A 20373-nucleotide genomic window follows, 5' to 3' on the forward strand; every position below is an offset into this window, starting at 1 on the left:
TTTCAATTCTTTATTATTCACCTCTTCAAATAGCAACGATATTGACAAAGGTGCAACAAAATATTCAAAGTGTCATATTCAAATTTAGTCGTTTCCTTAGTTATGTTCATAAAAATATAAAAATGTATAAAAATCCGCAGTGTATTAATAAGAAAATCATCGGTAGCAACCGACCCATTCGGAATTTTCGCGGTGCGAAAGAAGCGACATCTTCCGGTACGATTTGGCAATTACTTCCTGTGAGTGACCATTTATGTTCATTCGCGATCCGTGCGTCGTGTGATATTGTTGCGTGTGGTCTGTGGTGACGTTACGGTGATAGTATTCGGGTGATTTATTTGCGGTCCTCGTGTATTTTTCGCGTTTGAAAGAATAACAAAGACAAAAAAAAAACGAACGAAATATGTCTGAGATTGATGCGAAAGTGAACATGTCGCTTGGTAAGTGGCCAGAGTCTCGAAAATCTAGCAGTTTTGCTGATAGTCCTGGGTGAGCGTACGGCAACTGTTTCTTCCTTTGCACGAATTCAAAATGGCGATGAAAATTATACAACGTAGATATATATCCACATTTATTTTCGTTCATTTAACATCCAAAATGGTAAATAGATCTCTAAGAAAATAAAACAAAGAAACGTATCTGTGTCAGACGATGAATCAACTTTTGATACAGGATCGTTTCGTCTCCCTAATTAATTATTAAGCAAAAAAAAGGCAGACATATTTTAATCGATGTTTACTTATGAGAGGATGTATGGTGTCTTTTCTAATCGCTGGAAGAAAAATGTCTCCGCTATTTATACCGATGATCGAATAACCAAGTGTATATGAATTCCGGACTTTTTCAAAAGAACCAATTCAATTTCAACGAAATAGAAACGAAATAGATAACAGGCTTCTACTAACGACAGTGGTAGTAAAGAAGAAGAAAGATATATCCGCCATGAAGAATTTATACATTCTGAGAAAAATACTATGATTTACGTAGGATTGGCGGTGAGGGGATTTCTTACAATTTTTGACCAATTACTCGAGAAATTTGTCGAATGGAAAATTTACGTACCTGAACATTTTTGGATAATAACACAACCAAAGTTATGATTCATGATTTACGGAAAAGAAGTCAACTTTCTCATTACGTGGGATATACGTTTGCATAACTTTAGTCGTATTTTTATCTCTTCTATATCATATTTCTCGAGTTTCTCTTTGTTCATCTGATGAACTTGAGAGATGCTACATACTATACGTGAGATAAAAACACGCTGAAAATTTTCAAATCGATTTTATTTTTGAACGCATTACGCGTTCTATGAAAGTATATGGAATGTCTGCGACAAATAATAATCGCCGTTGAATTCGAGAATTTAACTAAATTCTAAATGAAAATGGTATTTATGTATGTTACAAGTGTGCAATCCAGAATAATTTAAGTTTAAGATTAAATATGTTCGCAATTTGTCAATTAAAAACATGCATTCTATATAAATGAATACTTCATGATATGTCAAATGTTATTTAGAATTAACAGAAGCATTTTTATTAAGCAAATTATTAAAGATAAAAAGCCCGATAGAGTGCGATTGTTTAAACAACCAAGATGTATAAAACTGCAAGAAGAAGCATCTATGTGATTAAATGTTATATCTAAATCAGTTATTAAATGACTTATTAGATAACTGGATTTTATTAATTTCATGTAAGACTCGAAGGCATCTACTTCAACAAATGAGAGAAATTTTTATGTAATCTACAAACTTTTGTCTACAAGCAACACATCAATGGAGGCAATATAATATTGGTTTATGATGCTTATGTAGTGGAAAATTTTGTGGATAACATACTAATTGCATAAGAGAAGTCAACTGGAAAAACTTTACCTTCAACTGAAAGTAGATATCTATCAGAAATAATGCCACTATGTTATTGTAAAACATCAATAATGGATCTATTCAATTATAATTTTGTTCAAATATAATTGATATAATAACCAATATTAATAGCAATATAGATAGTCTGTTTCCTTTGTCAATGAACAATGAATGACATGTTTTTGTTAAATTAAGATTGAAATGGAAGAACAGACTAAAACAGACAATATAATATAAAAATTATATTTTGAAGATATGCGTTGAATCAAGAGAAAAACTGAAATATGATAAACATGCAGATATAGAAAGTGTGAAGAATTACAAAAGTATGAAGAATCTTCAGTATGCAAGAAAGTACACATGACATTTATGTATCAGTGTATAAATAATTGAAACACTCACGGAAGATCACAATGAAAATAACACAGAGAGAAAGGACATTTATTAAGTACAGAAATAAAATAAAATAAACAATTTAATATGCACGAAGATTTAGTTTTAGTTAAAAATATCTTAAAGAAAAGAAAATAAAGAATATAATACATGTGGAAATTTATTATTATTAATTAAATTAGCCAATAATACCTTTTATGTAGCAACAAATACTTCCTTTTCATAAGATGAAATCTTTTGTTACAAATATAATTCTAAAGTAATGCATTATGAAAGAAAAATATATGAAAATCATCTGATTAAACTTATTCCTATATATATATATTATTTATTTATTTATTTATTTACTTATTTATTTATTTTATACAAAACAATGGTATTTTAAAGTGTCCTTGTCATCTGCAGAAGTACAGTGTTTCACTACGTCTGTTATTTTTTATTTAATATAGAATATGTGATTTTTATTGTTATTTTTTATTTGATATAATTTAAGGAATTAGTAACACATTTTAAACTTAAAGGCTGATCTATAAACACAGAAATTCCAAGTTATATTCTACTTAAGTTTCATTGTAATTAATTGATAGATGTATGTGTATACATAGACCATACACAGTGAGATTATTTTGAAAGTATATACACATATTGGAAGAAAATCAGGGAAACAATTCACAAAAATAAATATCGAAAAAGATCGATATACTTAAAAGAATTAAATAGAAACTGAATTAGCCATATTGAGTTGTCCTTCAACATCATCCATACAAGAGGAAATTTTTCACATATTCCAGATTAAAGCTTAACACAAATTAACTTCATGCACTGATAAGACTGTACGCTCACTAAACCTTGTGAATTTTCTTCCTTTTAAGATGAAATCATAAAGATGGAGAAAAAGGAGAAAAAGAAAAAGGCCGGGGCTACTAATGGAAAAACTGGTGCTAAACGCACTCGAGGAAGTGTGCGAGGGCGAAGTGGACTCAGAGGTAGAGGTACCAGAGTAAAGCGTAATGTTGGAACTGCTAAAAAAGAGCAAACATGGCAAGCTGGGCAAAATAACAATAATAACAACAATAATAATAATGTGCGTGGTGGTTTTGTGAGAAAACGATATAAGAAAAACAGTGGTTTAACTAGATCACGAAGTAATTTAACATTAAATCAGAAACCTAATACACGAGGAGCTTTTAATGTTCGCCGTGGTCGTGGTAATAGATTTGGTCTGACTCGAAGTAGAAGTCGCACAAACTTGACTTTTACACAAGGAGGCTTTTTTACAAATAATAAGACTCCATTAAAACGAACGAACAGTTTACCAAATTTACGTGATCCAACTTCGGTTCATAATCGACTGGGATATCAAAGCCCTGCTCAAATTGCTTACCGAAATCGTGTTAAAAGAGCAAAACAATTGCTGCTACAAAGACAGAACCAGAGATTATCCTTACAAAACCAATTCAGAGTAAGTTAATATTGTAGATAATAAATCATAAACGTAATTAATTTGACGTTAATTTAATTATGTTCTTCTCTTGTAGATTCCACAAGCTGGGAAATCATTATTATCACTCCAACAAAGATCCACAGATAGAAGACAACAAATTTTAACTTCTCAACGTCGCTTTACTACTGGTGGATTACGATCAGATCAAATTGCCCGTGCACAAAGACGTGCACAATATGAACAAAAATTAATGAGAATGAAGTATGCTTAAATGTCTTCACATTTATTGTTTTAAGTAGCTTACAATTAAGTTCATATAATTTGAAATACTTTTTAGTAAATTATTTTTTATTTTCAATTACAAAATCTTATACTTTATATTGGGATTTTATTGAAATTATACAATGTTGTAGTTCCTCGCGATTAAATACAAACTCAAATGTAAACTTCATGTATACATTGGGAAATGAGTACAGTCCTAGCACGCATCAACGCCCTCTTACTCTTACCCCAAGCAGAAACGGAAGTGCTGTGAACAGTTTGCGCCCATTACCAAGAGGAAGGTCTCCATTTAGACAAAGTGTACAAAATTTGAATATGGTATGATAATAAAAATGATTAATAAGATATTACTGGTAGTTATAATTTAAAAAAAATCAAGTTTTGTGTAATTTATATAATTTAATATGGTGAAATTTATAAATTTCAGGTTGGTCGATCACCTATGTTTGGTCGACAACGTTCAAGGTCAAGATCGCGTTCCCGTTCTCGTACACGCAACACTCCGTCATCAGACGCAAGACCAGATGTCGATGATCGTACTTTCAGCGAAGTCATGTATAGCTTGTCCGGAAATCTCGGCGTTACAGGAAGAACGCTTAATGATAGATTTAGTTTTTAAATTGAAGAAGGAAAGTTTGTTTTGTATTTAGAATATAAGACTGTTGAGGCCAGAAATTTTATGCTTGAAATAGATACTAGGTATAATGTTTTCTTATCAATTGCATTAATATTAAAGTTACATCAAGTAGAAATCAATTTATTTAACTCGAATGTTCCCCATTTTTTCGTTTGTATATTAAAACTATATGAAAATTATTTTGAAGTTTTAAAGCATAAAACATTTAAGTTTGAAATATATTCCAAAATATTAACTACATAATTCATGATAAAATGAATTCATAATAAATTCGATGTCTAATATTACCTCATCATTAACTCATTATTAACTCATATTTGAGTTTAAAAGTTTAATATAAATTGATTTGCATATGAAGATGAAATTTATAGTAAATTTTTGTATGAAAAGATAATTTGCAATATTTTTAATATTATATTATATATATATAATATATATATTTAATATTAAAAATAAATTTTAACTTTTTATAGATATTTCATTCTTTGTTACTTTATAAATATTTTAGTAACATTTTTATTTCGTTTTTATGTATATATTTCTATGCTGTAATAATAATTCGGCAGATTTATTTTTTTATCACACTTAATATATTTTATTGAAAAATGTGGCCTCAATTACGCGAGTTTAGTACATCTAGAGACAAAGTATAATATTATTAAAAAGAATGAACGCTATAACTATATTCGAATTATAAAAATTGTAGAAATTTTATTAGGGATGTTTAATTAGTTCTCAAAATAAGTATAAGTCTGAGTCGTGGAATAAGTTTTTAATATAGGTACGAGGATTATTCACATTTCGAGTATACTGAACATGATATATCAATGAAATATAAATATAATGTAGAATGAATTTCTTTTCTTTATTATACGTATTTAATAGTTGTTATATAAGTGCTTATAAGGAAATCATAATCAGAGTATATATAGTATATACATAGAAATACAATATAAATTGAACTTTTTTATTTTACTTTATTAACATAATTTAATATATATATCTTCTATCTATACACATATAAAAAGTAGGAGGATTTTTATTACACTATGAAAGTTATATTTAATCAAACATAATTTTATAGTTTATTGAAATTTACCATCCAACTACAGCGACGTGGTTTAGAATATAAATGCAATAATTTTTATAAGAGTTAAAGAATTTATTACTGAAATACTTTTCGATTGTAAAAATATTGCTTTATAATGTAGTATTATAATTATAAATACAGTGTCTCTCAGAATTCAACATTCATCGCCTACTCGACTTAACTGAATTTGTCACATTTTTTATATAAGTTTACAAATTCAAGGTATAATACTTTTACAAGAAAAACATCCTATAACGTTCTGTACATTTACAATAATTGTTTCACACCCCTCTTGGAAAGCCAAACAATTTTCAATGTGAATGTGTTAGAAAAACTCATTTTGTATAGCAATAAAATTGTTTAAAATTATTTGCCGGCAATATGTCCATTAGACTCTCGTCTTTTACATCATTTTGTGTTAGAAAAATAGGAAGACAGGTAACAGTATTTATTTTAAGTAGTCACATACAACAAATGCAAATATATCAAAGAAAATATTTTCAGTTTTTAAATCGTACTTCTGTCATTGTTCAACAAACTCGACATTTACAAGTTCATGAACATATCGCATATACTTTATTGAAAAATAGTGGAATTCCAACTCCGCCTTTTGGAGTAGCCAAAACTCCAGACGAGGCTGCCAAGATAGCAGCTGATCTTAAGACAAAAGATATTGTTCTGAAAGCTCAAGTTCTTGCTGGAGGACGTGGAATGGGGCACTTTAAAGATACCAACGTCAGCGGTGTAGTTATGTGTGAAACGTGAGTTTAATCAATTAAATCAACTCTATTATAATGTTATTATATTTATGATACACTGTATTTGACATATATTTTTAGGCCTGAACAAGCAAAGACTTTGACTAATAATATGATAGGTAAATTGTTAATAACTAAACAAACTGGAGAAGCTGGTAGAATTTGTAATTCAGTAATGGTGACAACACGTATGTTCCCACGTAAAGAATATTATATGGCAGTAATGTTGGAACAATCTTTTGATGTAAATTGCAACGTTTCATTATAACTAGACTGTGGATCTTTGTACAAATTCATATTTTTATTGGTACAGATAAAGAGTTTTAACTTGAAAGAAGGTTTTATTTTCTGAATGTCATAACATTTGTTTTCCTTTTGATAATTTATGTAATTTTGTGTTTGTGCACATTCTTGTATAGCTTTATATAAATGCATAAATATCTGCAGTCTAATTGTAACTATCGTTGAATTTATTATTAAAAGTAAAAATTAAATATGATTTACAGGGTCCTGTTGTAATTGTATCTAAACAGGGCGGTGTAAATATCGAAGACATCGCTGCCACGAATCCGGAAGCTATATCGTATACACCAGTGAATATCATGAAAGGTTTATCACTTGAACAAATAAATCAAGTTGTGGATAACTTAGGTATAGAAGGAGAGGAGAGGAAGATTACATCGTTAATTATTTGTAATCTCTACGAGTTGTTCATCGAGAAAGATGCATTATTACTTGAAATTAATCCATTTGCATTAGATATTTGCGGAGAATGTATGTTGTAAAAAAGAATTCAATGAATTCATTTTATTAAATTAAAGATAGTTAATAACATAAGTATTACGTATTTTCAGATTTTGCCTTAGATTGTAAATGTTCTTTTGACGACAGTTCAGAGTTCAGACAAAAGGAACTATTTGCACTGCAAGATTTCACACAACTAGATCCTAACGAAGTCCAAGCATCTAAGTTTAATTTAAGCTATATAGCTTTAGATGGAAATATAGGGTGTATGGTAAATGGTGCTGGATTAGCGATGGCTACTATGGATTTAATAAAATACAATGGCGGTATGCCAGCTAATTTTTTAGATGTGGGTGGTAGTGCCACTGAAGAAGCTGTGATGGAAGCTTTTAAAATAATAATTTCTGATCCGAAGGTACTTAAAATTTAAAACAAGTAATATTCGAATTATATCTTTTGCCAGTAAGTTTGGAAATAGGTAATGTAAGGTTTAAAACCATTTTACCAATTTTTAGGTAGAAGCAATTTTCGTAAATATATTTGGTGGTATTATGAGGTGTGATATAATCGCAAAAGGTATTATCAATGCGTCCAAAGAGTTACAGTTGAATATTCCCGTAGTTGTAAGACTGCAGGTAATTTATCACTAATACACGAGGAAAAATTATACACAATTTTTTTATACTAGTCTAATCTAATCATATAGGGAACTAACGTAGAAGAAGCTCATCGATTGATACGGGAAGCACAATTGAAAGTTATTTCCGTAGATGATTTTGCCCAAGCTGCTGAATCGGTTGTAAAATTATCTTTAATAATAAAAGCTGCAAATTCTATGAACTTGGACATTTCTTTCACATCCAAAGAAACATCGGCAGAAAAGTCTAAAGTCGGAAGCAAGAAGAAGTAAAAGTGAAATAAATTTTTATATTTTTAGACACAATTTGAAAGATATATTACATACATAGATATAATTATTATGTTCGTTTTATTTTATATTTATTATTTTATATCTGACAACAAAAGTTGGATATTATAAAATATTAGATGTCTTTCCTTTTTGACCTTTTTTATATTATATAAATTTATGTGGATGTAAATATGTTTGTAAAGAATAAATATTTTTTTCGAAATTTATGATATAATAATTTATTCTAGTTTCGAATATAATATATTATCTATATTATTTTGTATCATAATTTCTAAGAATTGTAATCATGAAATTGTTGCTGCCAGTACTAAAAATGATTTACTTTTCTTTAAATTTATATAGATTTAGGTATTTTATAATTATATGAATGAATAACAAAGAATGCTTAATTTTGACTCAAGACTACTGAAAGATAAAATAGAATAATACTAGTGTTTAAATGGCGACAATAGAATTAAATTAACTATACAAAACAAACTAAATATATTTTTTTCACATATAAATATAATAACTTTTACAAAACTTGTACAATGAACTTATTATTGAAATGTTATATCTATAATTAAAATGTCCCAAAATTGGAATACAGTAGTAGAGAGAAATCGAATGAGTAATTAAATCAGAAAAAATTCAAATAAACATAAAGAAGTGCTGCCATCGCGGCATCACCGTGGAGTTTGCGTCATGTTTTTACAGGAAACATCAAGGAAGGTGGGGACATGAAGGCGTAGACAGCGCAGCTTACATTTGGCACTTTTGGCAGTCCACTGCCACTGCTTTAGTAAGATGGCCACCATGTTGTCTCGGACTATCTCAATCGTTGAAAATTTTACCCGATTCAATGGGTCAAAGGTACATTAAATATTCTATTTTTCGTGTCGTACTATATTATTTGTTTACGATAATTCCTATTCATTTATGTCATTTTATTCCATTTTCACGAATCCATCGATATTTACGCCAATAATTCATAAGTGGTATAATCACCATATTAGATATCTGTAGTCTGCTAAATTGAGCGCCAGGGTCAAGCGATTCGAAGCCAAAGATTGTGGCCTTGCACTAAACCAAGTTTTTTTTACGAAATATGAATATGACAGTTGTGCAATATGAGCGTGGACATTTTCACAATCAACCTTTGATTCGTTGGTCATTGACTCTGTTCTGTACATTCGTATTTAATTAATATTTATTCAATTACGTGAAAAATGACACTACTTGTCAAACTACCAAGAACTGTCATTCTTTTTGAAAATTTGAAATTCGAATAATCGATTATCATCACTATTGATTACTTCGTTTTGTTACGAAGTTACTCTTTTTTTTTTAAAAAAAGTGTTTTGGCATTTTTTTTATCATCTTCAGTATTCAATTTTATATCATTTGTTTTCAATAACTATACTCACTGTTATTTTCTCTTGTTTTGATTAGTTAGAGTATTTCTTTACCAAAGACAAAATAAAGTACAAGTGCCAAGTATGCGATTAGAAGTATGTGGGTCATTACCATTGATTGATCTTTGTACTTCTTTGCTCTTCTTCTTTATGTTCTTCTGTATTAAACAATTAATGTCTATTATTATCATATATGTTACACAAGCTTTATTTATTGTTATTGATCCATTTTTGCTATTTCATTTATATAGATACTGGGATGCAAAACCAACTTAGTAAAGCAATCAGTCAGGAATTTGAATGTTCATGAACACATCAGTTACAGTTTATTAAATGAAGCTGGAGTTCCAACTCCTAAATTTGGAGTTGCTAAAACTGCAGATGAAGCTGCCAAACTTGCTGCTGATTTGAAGACCAAAGATATTGTTTTGAAGGCACAAGTCTTAGCTGGTGGCAGAGGAAAGGGACATTTTAAAGGAACTAGCATTAGTGGTGTAAAGATGTGTGAAACGTAAGTTATTATGCCCAGGTGATGATAGATATGTATGCTTTGCATTACATTAATTTTTCTTTTTTTTTTATAGACCAGAAGAAGCAAAAAAATTAGCCAGTCAAATGTTAGGTAAATTGCTAATTACTAAACAGACAGGTGAAGCAGGTAGGATATGCAATGCAGTAATGGTTACACAACGTATGTTTCCTCGTAAAGAATACTATCTTGCAGTTATGATGGAAAGAGCCTTTGGTGTAAGTTGCTAAATAAATGTAGTTTCAATGAATGGAAGAGCAGCTTATATAATTAAAAAATTTTTTATTTGAGGGTCCAGTCATAATAGCTTCAAGTCAAGGTGGTGTAAATATTGAGGAGGTTGCTGCAACAAATCCTAGTGCTATCATGTATGAGCCCATTGATATACATAAGGGTATTACGAAAGAGCAAGCAGATCGAATTGTTGTTAAACTTGGACTTCAGAATGTTAAAGATTATATTTCTAACATCATCATGAACCTGTATAAGATGTTTCTTAAGAAAGATGCTCTTTTATTAGAAGTGAATCCTTTAGCAGAAGATGTTAATGGAGAATGTAAGTTCAATCTTAAAAATTTATAATTCACTATACATTATAAAGAGTAACATTTAAAAATTGCATTTTTTAATATACAGATTTTGCTTTGGACTGCAAGTGCAGATTTGATGATAATGCTGAATTTAGGCAAAAAGAACTATTTTCCTTAAGAGATTGGAGTCAAGAAGATACTAAAGAAGTTGAAGCTGCTAAATATGATTTAAATTACATTGCACTTGATGGTAACATTGGTTGTATGGTAAATGGAGCTGGTTTAGCTATGGCTACTATGGACATCATAAAATTGCATGGAGGTGAACCAGCTAATTTCTTAGATGTAGGCGGTGGTGCGTCTACATCTGCTGTGAAAGAAGCATTTAAAATAATTACATCAGATTCACGAGTGGGTTCACATAATATAGATTCTATTATTTCTAATATTGATAAGATTGATAAATATTCTTTTTTTATATCAATTATAGGTCCACGCTCTTTTGGTTAACATATTTGGTGGAATAATGAGATGTGATGTTATCGCAGAGGGAATTATTGCTGCAACTAAAGAACTTAGCTTAAAAATTCCTGTTGTTGTTCGATTACAGGTATAATTCTAAATACATATTAATACTTTATTGGAGTAATTGACATAAATTTAATTTTATATGATTTTGTTGCCATTTCAGGGTACAAATGTAGACGAAGCAAAAGCTCTTATTGCAAATGCAGGTTTAAAAATTGTACCAATAGATGATCTTGATGAAGCTGCCCGAGTTGCGGTTAAATTATCAACGATTGTTAAATTAGCACAATCTGAAAATCTTAGCGTTAATTTTGAAATACCTTCGATTTCATAAATATAGTAAAAATTGTTATTTGCATATTATCAGAAGAACTTCGAGGGTATATTCATATTGCTAAATGTTTGGAACAACATTTGAAAGTAATAACTAGATTAATAATTTCGAATGTCACATCTGTGTTGTCTTTAGAATTACATTTGAGTACTTCACATATGTTTTTATTATAAGTGGAATGGAAAGAAAGTTCATTGAAGCTTTTGTTTTGCTCGATGTTTGAAACATTTATATTCTCTTTAAAAAGAGATGAATGTGATCGTAATTTTTAATTACGGATTTGTACATTTGAGAAAAAAAACTAAACCTGTATTTAATTACGATCTTTTACATCTAAAATATTGCAAAAAATACTAGACAATTGAATTACTTCCTTCTCAATGCAAGCACAAATTCGTTCCCAAGAAGTACGCAGACTTCTTCAAGAATGTAATTTATTGCTTACCCAATTAACGGGGGTTTCTGTGATTCAGTATTAAAATTAAGTTATACAATATACACTTACTGACATAGCTATATCTTTTGCACGAAAGTGTACTCGATATTCTTTCACAACTTACATATATGTTAACAAAAAGTACATGACTACTGCTGTCCAAAAAAAGGAAACCTTTTATATAATCATCCACAAAAAATTGTTATAATTGAGATATTACACGAGATATGATTGTCATATCTCATTTGAAAAGAAAAAAGGGCCTGTTTAATGTAACATAGACATATGTAGTTATATGTATACATATATAAATTATTTTACGTAATTTTGATTTGTTTTTATTTTATTAATGAGTCGAAAATAAGATGATGCTCACGTTTCTTGCTTCCCTGAAACATAATATCATTGCGAAATAATCAGATTACAACGTATCAGTATTATGACATGATATGGTGATGATATAGTAATGAAATAATTATGATATAGTATTGTTGCATCTATGTTTACATATATATGTATATAAATATATATATATATATATATATATATTACAAAATATATATCATCGTTAAATAAATTATATTATTATTTAATTTATTGGAAGAAATTTGTACAAAAAAGAAAGTTATCGATTAGTAAATGTAATATTATTTTAAATATATTATAAAAATATTTCAAATAAAATTTATCATGTTCCTTCAAGTGTGAAATCTTTTAAAAGTATTCTTGCTTAAATGCAACTATTATGATTGGTAATAATTATTTTCTTCAATAAAAATATGCTATTATTATAAGACGACTGTTCTTTTCATTTATCTACAAATTTAATTTAAAGTATTTGAAAAGAAATATCAGAGGAAATATGTAGTAACATTCGTAGTTTGTTTTTAATTTAGGATCTTTTGAAGTTGGCCTTCCTGTTTGATGCTCAACTTATTTGCGATTGATAGTAACAAGTAATAAGGGACAGGGGTTATTCATTTTGAATATCGTGTAATGTATTATAACGAAATCTTCTAAAGTCGCTTATTTTCTTATATTTTTCAATTTGTATCCTTAATATTTACAAAATGGTGAGAACAAAGGCGGATCGCGTCCCTACAAGAGGTAAAACAAATTGTTAAAAATTCACCTTTTTTCAGTAAATTATTTAAAAAATTTCTTTCGTTTCTTTGTTATTTCATTTCAGTTGGTTTTGATTGTTAATTTAAACTTGTATTATTATGTTTGATAAATATTTTGTAGTTTTATTCAAGTTATATTATTATTTTTAATTGTTAGAGTACCAGAAGATAATTAATTTTACAAAAGTTTCATTAATATTTATTATTTGTAGCTGTTGGTAGCAAAGCACCACATAAAACTACGAAAAGTACACCAGTTAAGAAATCAGGTAGCAGTAGCAAAGGTAAGATTTATAATTTTATTAAATTAAAGGTATAGTTTCAAAATTTAAAACAATCGTAATTTTAGGAAAGAGTTATTCAGGTGGTAATCCTTATCATCCAAGGGAAACTCCAGAATGGCAGAAGCCTATTACATGTTTTCTCAACCAAGGTTCTGTGAATCAATCTGAAGATTTGTCAAAAGCTCAGGTATATAATGATGGTATTACCAATAAATATATTTAGATAATAAAACACATTATTTTAAATAATAGGGAGATGCTGGTGGAGATCCTAGCCAAGTAGTAGAAAATGAGTCGGACTAAAGATGTGCAACATTGTTGTTAAATTGTTATGGTATTATCATAGTGTTATTTGTCAGTACAAAAAGTTATTTATTTTTTTAAACCAGTTTGGGTATAAGTATTTTATATTTTATTACAATGAACAGCAAAGAATTTTTAATTTAAACTAACATGAGACAAGTAAGAAGATAAGAATAAGCAACACAAGCATCTAAATGCTGAAAGTAGAATTAAATTAAGTAAATTAAATATAAAGCAGACTAAATATATTTTTTTACTCAACATTTGAAATGTGATCAATATCTTAAGTATAGTATTTATAATTTAAAAGACAATATTGTAGTATGTCTAAATAAAATTATCATAAATGAAGGATCATTTATTTTATAACCTAATAGGATTAACCTTTTTTATTTAACTCTTTAGATCGCAGATACAATTATCGTCATTCGAACTTGTAAAAGAATATCAAAGTATAAAAAACCATTTAAGCGAAGTAAAACGCGTCAGAGAGAAATGAACCAATCGTGAAGCTATATTGCGATGTTTCTTTTCAGCGGTTATTGTTTGATAGAGTTTAGGAACGCAATTTCCTATCAAAATTTTGGCAGTCCAAGTTGCGGTAAAGTTTCGCAGTATTGAAATGCTGCCGACAGTGAAATTTCATTAAAATACAGTTTCTAACGCGATTTTCTATCGAATAAACGTAACCAAGTTCAGTGTCGTCTGCTTCGACGGAACTTCGTAATTTTTTTTTCTTTTCGTTTTATTATAACGTGAAATATTGGAACGACAACTGTAACCGGCTGTAAAAAAGTTTTCAATCATGGCTAGTGTTTCCTATCAAATTGCAAACCTGCTAGAAAAGGTATTTGACATATTTTTTGAAATATATGCTGAAAATCCTATCATTTTTTATTCTGAGATAAAATTGATGAGGATGTTAACACTTGATCCGGTGATGATATTGAAGTTCTACATAACCTCGCTTTATTGTTTAAAAAAATATGCAATTATTCTTATAAGCAATGATTTTCTAATTTTCAGTACGAATAACGATATTATGCTTGTTCAATATTATTTTTTTTTTTAATTACAATATAATATTTTGTCATTATATACTTTACATGGCCAAAAATGTACAGATTCATGAATTCATTGTCAGCAAGAAACAAAGGTGTTTTCAGCTGTCACTAAGATAATATTATATATGTATTGTTTTTATCTTTCATTGGAATAATCCAAAGTTTTATATATGTATAATGATTATTAGTTGATATATTGTTTATTATTAGTAATTTGATTAGTTTAGTATATATTTTATTATCAAATGGAACAATACATTCTTTGCTTATTTTTATAAGTAATTTTAATTGCGAAATATTATTCATTGTTTTGGTTTTATATCGATGTTTTAACTCATATTTTATTGTCTTAGATGACATCCACCGATAAGGACTTCAGATTTATGGCAACCAATGATTTAATGAGCGAACTCCAAAAAGACAATATTAAACTGGATGATGATTCAGAACGTAAAGTTGTGAAAATGCTTCTAAAACTGTTAGAGGATAAAAATGGAGAAGTACAAAATCTTGCTGTAAAATGGTACACTTATATTTAGATTTAGATGTGAATTTTTTGGTTTGAAATTTCATAATAATATTGTGTGTTAATTTTTAGCATTAGTTGTTTTTCTTTAAAAATTGATTATATGTAATTGCTTGTGTGTTCGAAACGCATATTATGTTTGCAAGATTTTCTTTGTATTTGGACACGATTACAGAAACGTGTCCGATTTCAGTTTGGGCCCACTAGTCAATAAGGTAAAGGAGTACCAGGTGGAAACTATTGTAGATGCCTTATGCATTAACATGGTATCAGATAAGGAACAATTAAGGGATATTTCCAGTATTGGATTGAAGACTGTAATATCTGAGCTTCCTTTGGGATCCAGTGCACTTGTCGCGAATGTTTGTAAACGAATAACTGGCCGACTAAGTAGTGCTATAGAAAAAGTAATTAATGTTTTCAAACTTATAATAACTCATCTTAAAATCATTAATAATATTTTATATAACATATTCAGAATAAAAGAAATAATTCTTTATTACATACAGCAGGAGGATGTATCCGTACAACTCGAAGCACTCGATATTATGGCCGATTTATTGTCTCGATTTGGTGCTTTGCTAATTACGTTCCATTCCACTATTTTGGCCGCATTGTTGCCGCAACTTTCTTCTCCTCGTCAAGCAGTTAGAAAGCGTACTATAATAGCATTGAGTCACCTCCTAACTTCAAGCAACAATTATCTGTACAATAAACTAGTAGATCATCTACTTGAAGGACTTTATACTCAAACAGCAAAAAATGTAATACGTACTTATATACAATGCATTGCTTCCATTTGGTAAGTATTTTTATGACTAATCACTATGCATTTTTTTCTATATAAATCCTATTTTTATTGTCAAATTTCAGTCGTCAAGCAGGTCACAGATTTGGAGAGCAAATAGAAAAAGTTATGCCATTAATTGTACAGTATAGTAACGAGGATGATGATGAGTTGAGAGAGTATTGTTTGCAAGCATTTGAATCTTTTGTATACAGATGCCCTAAAGAAATTACTCCACATATAAATAAAGTGCGGACACTTTCTTAAGTAATTTTAACATTTTAGATTCATTAGAATTATTCAGAAATTTGCGTTAAATTCTATTTCTTTGCTAGATTATAGAAATCTGTTTGGTTTACATTACATATGACCCAAATTACAATTACGATGATGATATGAACGAAATGTCCGATGCAGAAGATATTATGATGGAAGTAGAAGAAGATGGAGAAGAGGACGCGGAAGACGAATATTCAGATGATGATGACATGAGTTGGAAAGTTCGTAGGGCAGCTGCAAAGTGCCTGGAAGCTGTTGTGTCTAGTAGACGGGAGCTTCTTCCCGAACTTTATAAAGTTGTTTCTCCGGCTTTGATTTCAAGATTTAAAGGTATCTTTCGCATACAGTAAAAACAGTTCAATAGAAAATTAATGTTATTTAAATTGTTACTAATACAGCTATATTTTTGTAGAAAGGGAGGAAAATGTAAAGTCTGATATTTTCCATGCATACATTGCACTTCTAAGACAAACAAGACCAGCTACTGGTGTGGCTCTTGATCCAGATGCAATGGAAGATGATGATGGACCTATTGCATTGCTACAGCAACAAGTCCCATTAATCGTGAAAGCTGTTCATCGTCAAATGAAAGAAAAAAGTATTAAAACGAGACAAGATTGTTTCTCACTGCTGAAAGAATTAGTGCTCGTATTGCCCGGCGCTTTAAGTAATCATATACCTGCGTTGATACCTGGTATACAATATTCTTTGGGAGATAAAAATTCTTCATCCAATATGAAGATTGATACATTGGCATTTGTACATACGTTATTGATAACTCATCAACCGGAAGTGTTTCACGCTCATATGGCAGTTTTAGCGCCACCGATTATATTAGCTGTCGGAGATCCATTTTATAAAATTACAGCAGAAGCATTGTTGGTATTACAACAACTTGTGCAAGTAATCAGGCCACATGGTAAACAAATCTGTTTGACTATAGATTTATAAATGAATCAATAAAAAATTTATTTCGTTGTCATAAATATTATTTCAGATAAAACATGTTACTTTGATTTTACATCATTATCTGGGGAAATATATCGTTGCACGTTAATGAGACTGAGAACAGCAGACATCGATCAAGAAGTAAAGGAAAGAGCAATCGCATGCATGGGTCAAATTCTCGCACATTTTGGAGATACTTTGTCTGACGAATTGCATGTATGCCTTCCTATATTCCTGGATAGACTACGTAATGAGATCACTCGACTTACGACGGTGAAAGCCTTGACATGTATAGCAGCGTCTCCTCTAAGAGTAGATCTTAATCAAATTATGGTATGTACGCTATATTGTCTTTTACAGATTAATACTTCAGATTTTGTTTTGATAAACATTTTTATACTATTTTGATATTATTGTATTTGCTTCATTTTACTGTATTTTTTTTACAGGAAGAAGCAATTCCAATTCTTGGATCTTTTCTGAGAAAAAATCAACGGGCTTTAAAATTATGTTCTCTTCCACTTCTGGATACCTTGGTTCGAAACTATAGCTCTACTCTTCATGCTGATTTATTGGATAAGGTAATAAATAGGAAAATATTATAATAGAATATTTTTTTCATATTATAATAGAATATTTTATTAGGTTACTACAGAATTACCAGCATTATTAAACGAGACTGATTTACATATTGCGCAATTAACCCTTAATCTTCTCACCACCATAGCGAAGTTACATCCAGTTGCTCTTACAAGGGTTTCTGATAACATCCTTCCAGAAATATTAGTTTTGGTGAAGTCTCCACTTTTACAAGGTAATGTATATTTAAATACTTAACTAAAAAATATGTAAGATATATATGTATAATAAAAATATTAATAATGAATTCTTCTTCATGTGTTAGGTGTGGCTTTGAATTCGATGTTGGAATTTTTCCAAGCACTAGTACAAGCAGATATACCAGGTCTTGGTTACAGAGAATTGCTCTCAATGTTGTTAGCTCCTGTCAGTCAATCTGTACTTCACAAACAAGCTTATCATTCCCTCGCAAAATGTGCAGCTGCATTAACAATCACATGGCATCAAGAAGCTCAAGCGGTGGTCGAGCAATTTCTGAAAGACGTTCAAAATCCTCAAAGTGATGCGCAGCATATTTTTGCATTATTGGTTATTGGTGAAATAGGTAGACATGTGTAAGTATATATTATTATGTCGATTTCAAATTGTTCACGTCACTTAAATTATTTTCTATTTAGGGATTTGAGTGAAATCAGTTCTCTGAAACATATAATTTTGAATTCATTCTCTTCCCATTCAGAGGAGGTAAAATCAGCAGCTAGTTATACATTGGGTAACATAGCTGTTGGTAATCTTCCAAAATACTTGCCATTCATTTTGAAAGAAATCGAGGCACAACCAAAGCGTCAATATCTTCTTTTACATTCGTTGAAAGAGGTAACCTTTATTAAATATTTTAAGCTTTGTTTTATTTTCATTTAAAACTTTGAAAATTTAATGGCTTGCAGATAATTACATGTCAATCTGCTAGTCCATCCGGGGTGTCTCATTTGCAAAATTTCGTGCCTTCGATTTGGATGCTTTTGTATAGGCATTGTGAATGCACGGAAGAAGGTACCCGTAACGTTGTAGCAGAGTGCCTAGGAAAACTTACATTGATCGATCCCGCTACTTTACTGCCAAGATTACAAGAGTCATTAAAATCAACATCTGCTCTTTTGAGAACTACTACAGTTACTGCTGTTAAATTTACTATTTCTGACCAGGTATTTCATACATTGGTTTTACTTGTTAAAATAAATTACTTAATTCTTTATGAAATTCTTTGCAGCCACAACAAATCGATGCTATGTTAAAACAACGTATGGATAGTTTCTTAGTTGCTTTGGAAGATCCCGATTTGAATGTCAGAAGGGTAGCTTTAGTTGCATTTAATTCAGCAGCACACAATAAACCAATGCTCATAAGAGATTTATTAGATTCCGTGTTACCACATCTTTACGCTGAAACTAAGATAAAGGTATTTGACAAGGAACAATTTAATTAATTATCATTATTTAATTAATTATTTATTGAATAATTATTTTACGTGTACGAAATAATTTAAATGTAGAAAGAACTAATAAGAGAGGTGGAAATGGGTCCCTTCAAACATACAGTAGATGATGGCTTAGATCTCAGAAAGGCAGCATTCGAGTGCATGTATACATTACTCGACTCTTGTTTGGATCGTCTCGATGTTTTCGAATTTTTAAATCACGTTGAGAATGGTCTCAGAGATCATTATGACATTAAGATGTTAACTTATCTAATGACTGCGAGACTTGCTCAATTATGTCCTACAGCAGTTTTGCAGAGTAAGTATGCAGTATAAATTATAAATTGATTGATTTTTATTAATGAAATATTGAATCATATGTAGGGTTAGAACGATTAGTTGAACCATTAAAAAGCACTTGTACACTGAAGGTAAAAGCAAATTCGGTCAAACAGGAATATGAAAAACAAGATGAACTTAAACGTTCGGCATTAAGAGCCGTGGCAGCATTGTTAACTATTCCAGATGCTGGTAAAAGAAATCATTTTTTTACGCATCAGTATTAATTTTGTTGTTTGATTCCTTAATCTTTTTCTCTTTTCTCAGATAAAAATCCATCGTTGAGCGAGTTTGTAACGCAGATCAAATCGACGCCCGACTTACAACCACTTTTTGAGATAATCCAAAAAGATTGTACTGGTAGTAATATGAATGAAACCAATGTGATGGATCAGAGCTAAAATGTCTATGATTTACTTTTTGTATTTTACATAGATCGCTGTTAGCTAAGCATCCACGGTCATATTATTCATAGTTTATTTCTATACGTTATTTTTTCATTATTATCTTCGATCTGAACTGTAGTTTGAGATGAATGTGATTTCATGTAATACGTCATGTATAAATTATAAAATAAATTTGCCAATTGTAAGCATCTTACAATAATGATCTTTCCTTTAACAATAAATAATATGAAAAACAATGTTTTGGTTTAATTAATTCTGCTTTTATGAAGAAAAGAACACCAAAGATTGTTTTCCAATTGCACAAACCGACTTAAAAATTTATGATTAATGTGCTATCTTCTTACGCACGTATATGT

At 29.8% G+C, this 20373-nt stretch overlaps 5 protein-coding genes across 7 annotated transcripts; all 5 read left to right on the top strand.

The window, feature by feature from the left end:
- The first annotated feature begins 244 nt into the window (after window positions 1–244).
- On the top strand, window positions 245–5874 carry LOC126870080 (protein kinase 4-like). 2 transcript variants are annotated; one of them, XM_050627535.1, is made up of 5 exons: window positions 245–2318; window positions 3136–3725; window positions 3802–3968; window positions 4121–4307; window positions 4417–5874. In XM_050627535.1, exons 2-5 carry the CDS (start codon window positions 3150–3152, stop codon window positions 4606–4608), a joined length of 1122 nt encoding a protein of 373 aa, XP_050483492.1. In that variant the 5' UTR covers window positions 245–2318; window positions 3136–3149; the 3' UTR covers window positions 4609–5874. The 2 variants fall into 2 exon arrangements, with proteins under 2 accessions (XP_050483492.1, XP_050483491.1); XM_050627534.1 differs by having other exon boundaries at window positions 245–440.
- A 216-nt stretch (window positions 5875–6090) lies between these two features.
- Window positions 6091–8351, top strand: LOC126870066 (succinate--CoA ligase [ADP-forming] subunit beta, mitochondrial-like). The gene is made up of 6 exons (XM_050627501.1): window positions 6091–6477; window positions 6556–6718; window positions 6981–7248; window positions 7329–7633; window positions 7734–7853; window positions 7925–8351. Exons 1-6 carry the CDS (start codon window positions 6098–6100, stop codon window positions 8126–8128), a joined length of 1440 nt encoding a protein of 479 aa, XP_050483458.1. The 5' UTR covers window positions 6091–6097; the 3' UTR covers window positions 8129–8351.
- A 483-nt stretch (window positions 8352–8834) lies between these two features.
- On the top strand, window positions 8835–12226 carry LOC126870071 (succinate--CoA ligase [ADP-forming] subunit beta, mitochondrial-like). The gene is made up of 7 exons (XM_050627513.1): window positions 8835–9001; window positions 9795–10054; window positions 10128–10290; window positions 10364–10628; window positions 10709–11013; window positions 11093–11212; window positions 11294–12226. Exons 1-7 carry the CDS (start codon window positions 8936–8938, stop codon window positions 11462–11464), a joined length of 1350 nt encoding a protein of 449 aa, XP_050483470.1. The 5' UTR covers window positions 8835–8935; the 3' UTR covers window positions 11465–12226.
- A 581-nt stretch (window positions 12227–12807) lies between these two features.
- On the top strand, window positions 12808–13962 carry LOC126870123 (PCNA-associated factor-like). Its single transcript, XM_050627607.1, has 4 exons — window positions 12808–13007; window positions 13237–13308; window positions 13374–13495; window positions 13561–13962. The coding sequence occupies exons 1-4, from the start codon at window positions 12971–12973 to the stop codon at window positions 13609–13611; spliced, it is 282 nt and encodes a 93-aa protein (XP_050483564.1). The 5' UTR covers window positions 12808–12970; the 3' UTR covers window positions 13612–13962.
- Window positions 13963–14160: 198 nt separating this feature from the next.
- On the top strand, window positions 14161–20253 carry LOC126870027 (cullin-associated NEDD8-dissociated protein 1). Of its 2 annotated transcripts, XM_050627352.1 has the most exons (17): window positions 14161–14458; window positions 15029–15198; window positions 15395–15608; window positions 15711–16003; window positions 16075–16237; window positions 16324–16597; window positions 16680–17186; window positions 17265–17548; window positions 17665–17796; window positions 17861–18029; window positions 18120–18408; window positions 18472–18670; window positions 18742–18999; window positions 19065–19253; window positions 19347–19590; window positions 19656–19802; window positions 19878–20253. In XM_050627352.1, the coding sequence occupies exons 1-17, from the start codon at window positions 14417–14419 to the stop codon at window positions 20009–20011; spliced, it is 3708 nt and encodes a 1235-aa protein (XP_050483309.1). In that variant the 5' UTR covers window positions 14161–14416; the 3' UTR covers window positions 20012–20253. The 2 variants fall into 2 exon arrangements, with proteins under 2 accessions (XP_050483309.1, XP_050483310.1); XM_050627353.1 differs by lacking the exon at window positions 14161–14458 and having other exon boundaries at window positions 15050–15198; window positions 15377–15608.
- The last annotated feature ends 120 nt before the right edge of the window (window positions 20254–20373 follow it).

The sequence above is a fragment of the Bombus huntii genome, chromosome 10 (assembly GCF_024542735.1).
Source record: "Bombus huntii isolate Logan2020A chromosome 10, iyBomHunt1.1, whole genome shotgun sequence".
NCBI classification, from domain to species: domain Eukaryota; kingdom Metazoa; phylum Arthropoda; class Insecta; order Hymenoptera; family Apidae; genus Bombus; species Bombus huntii.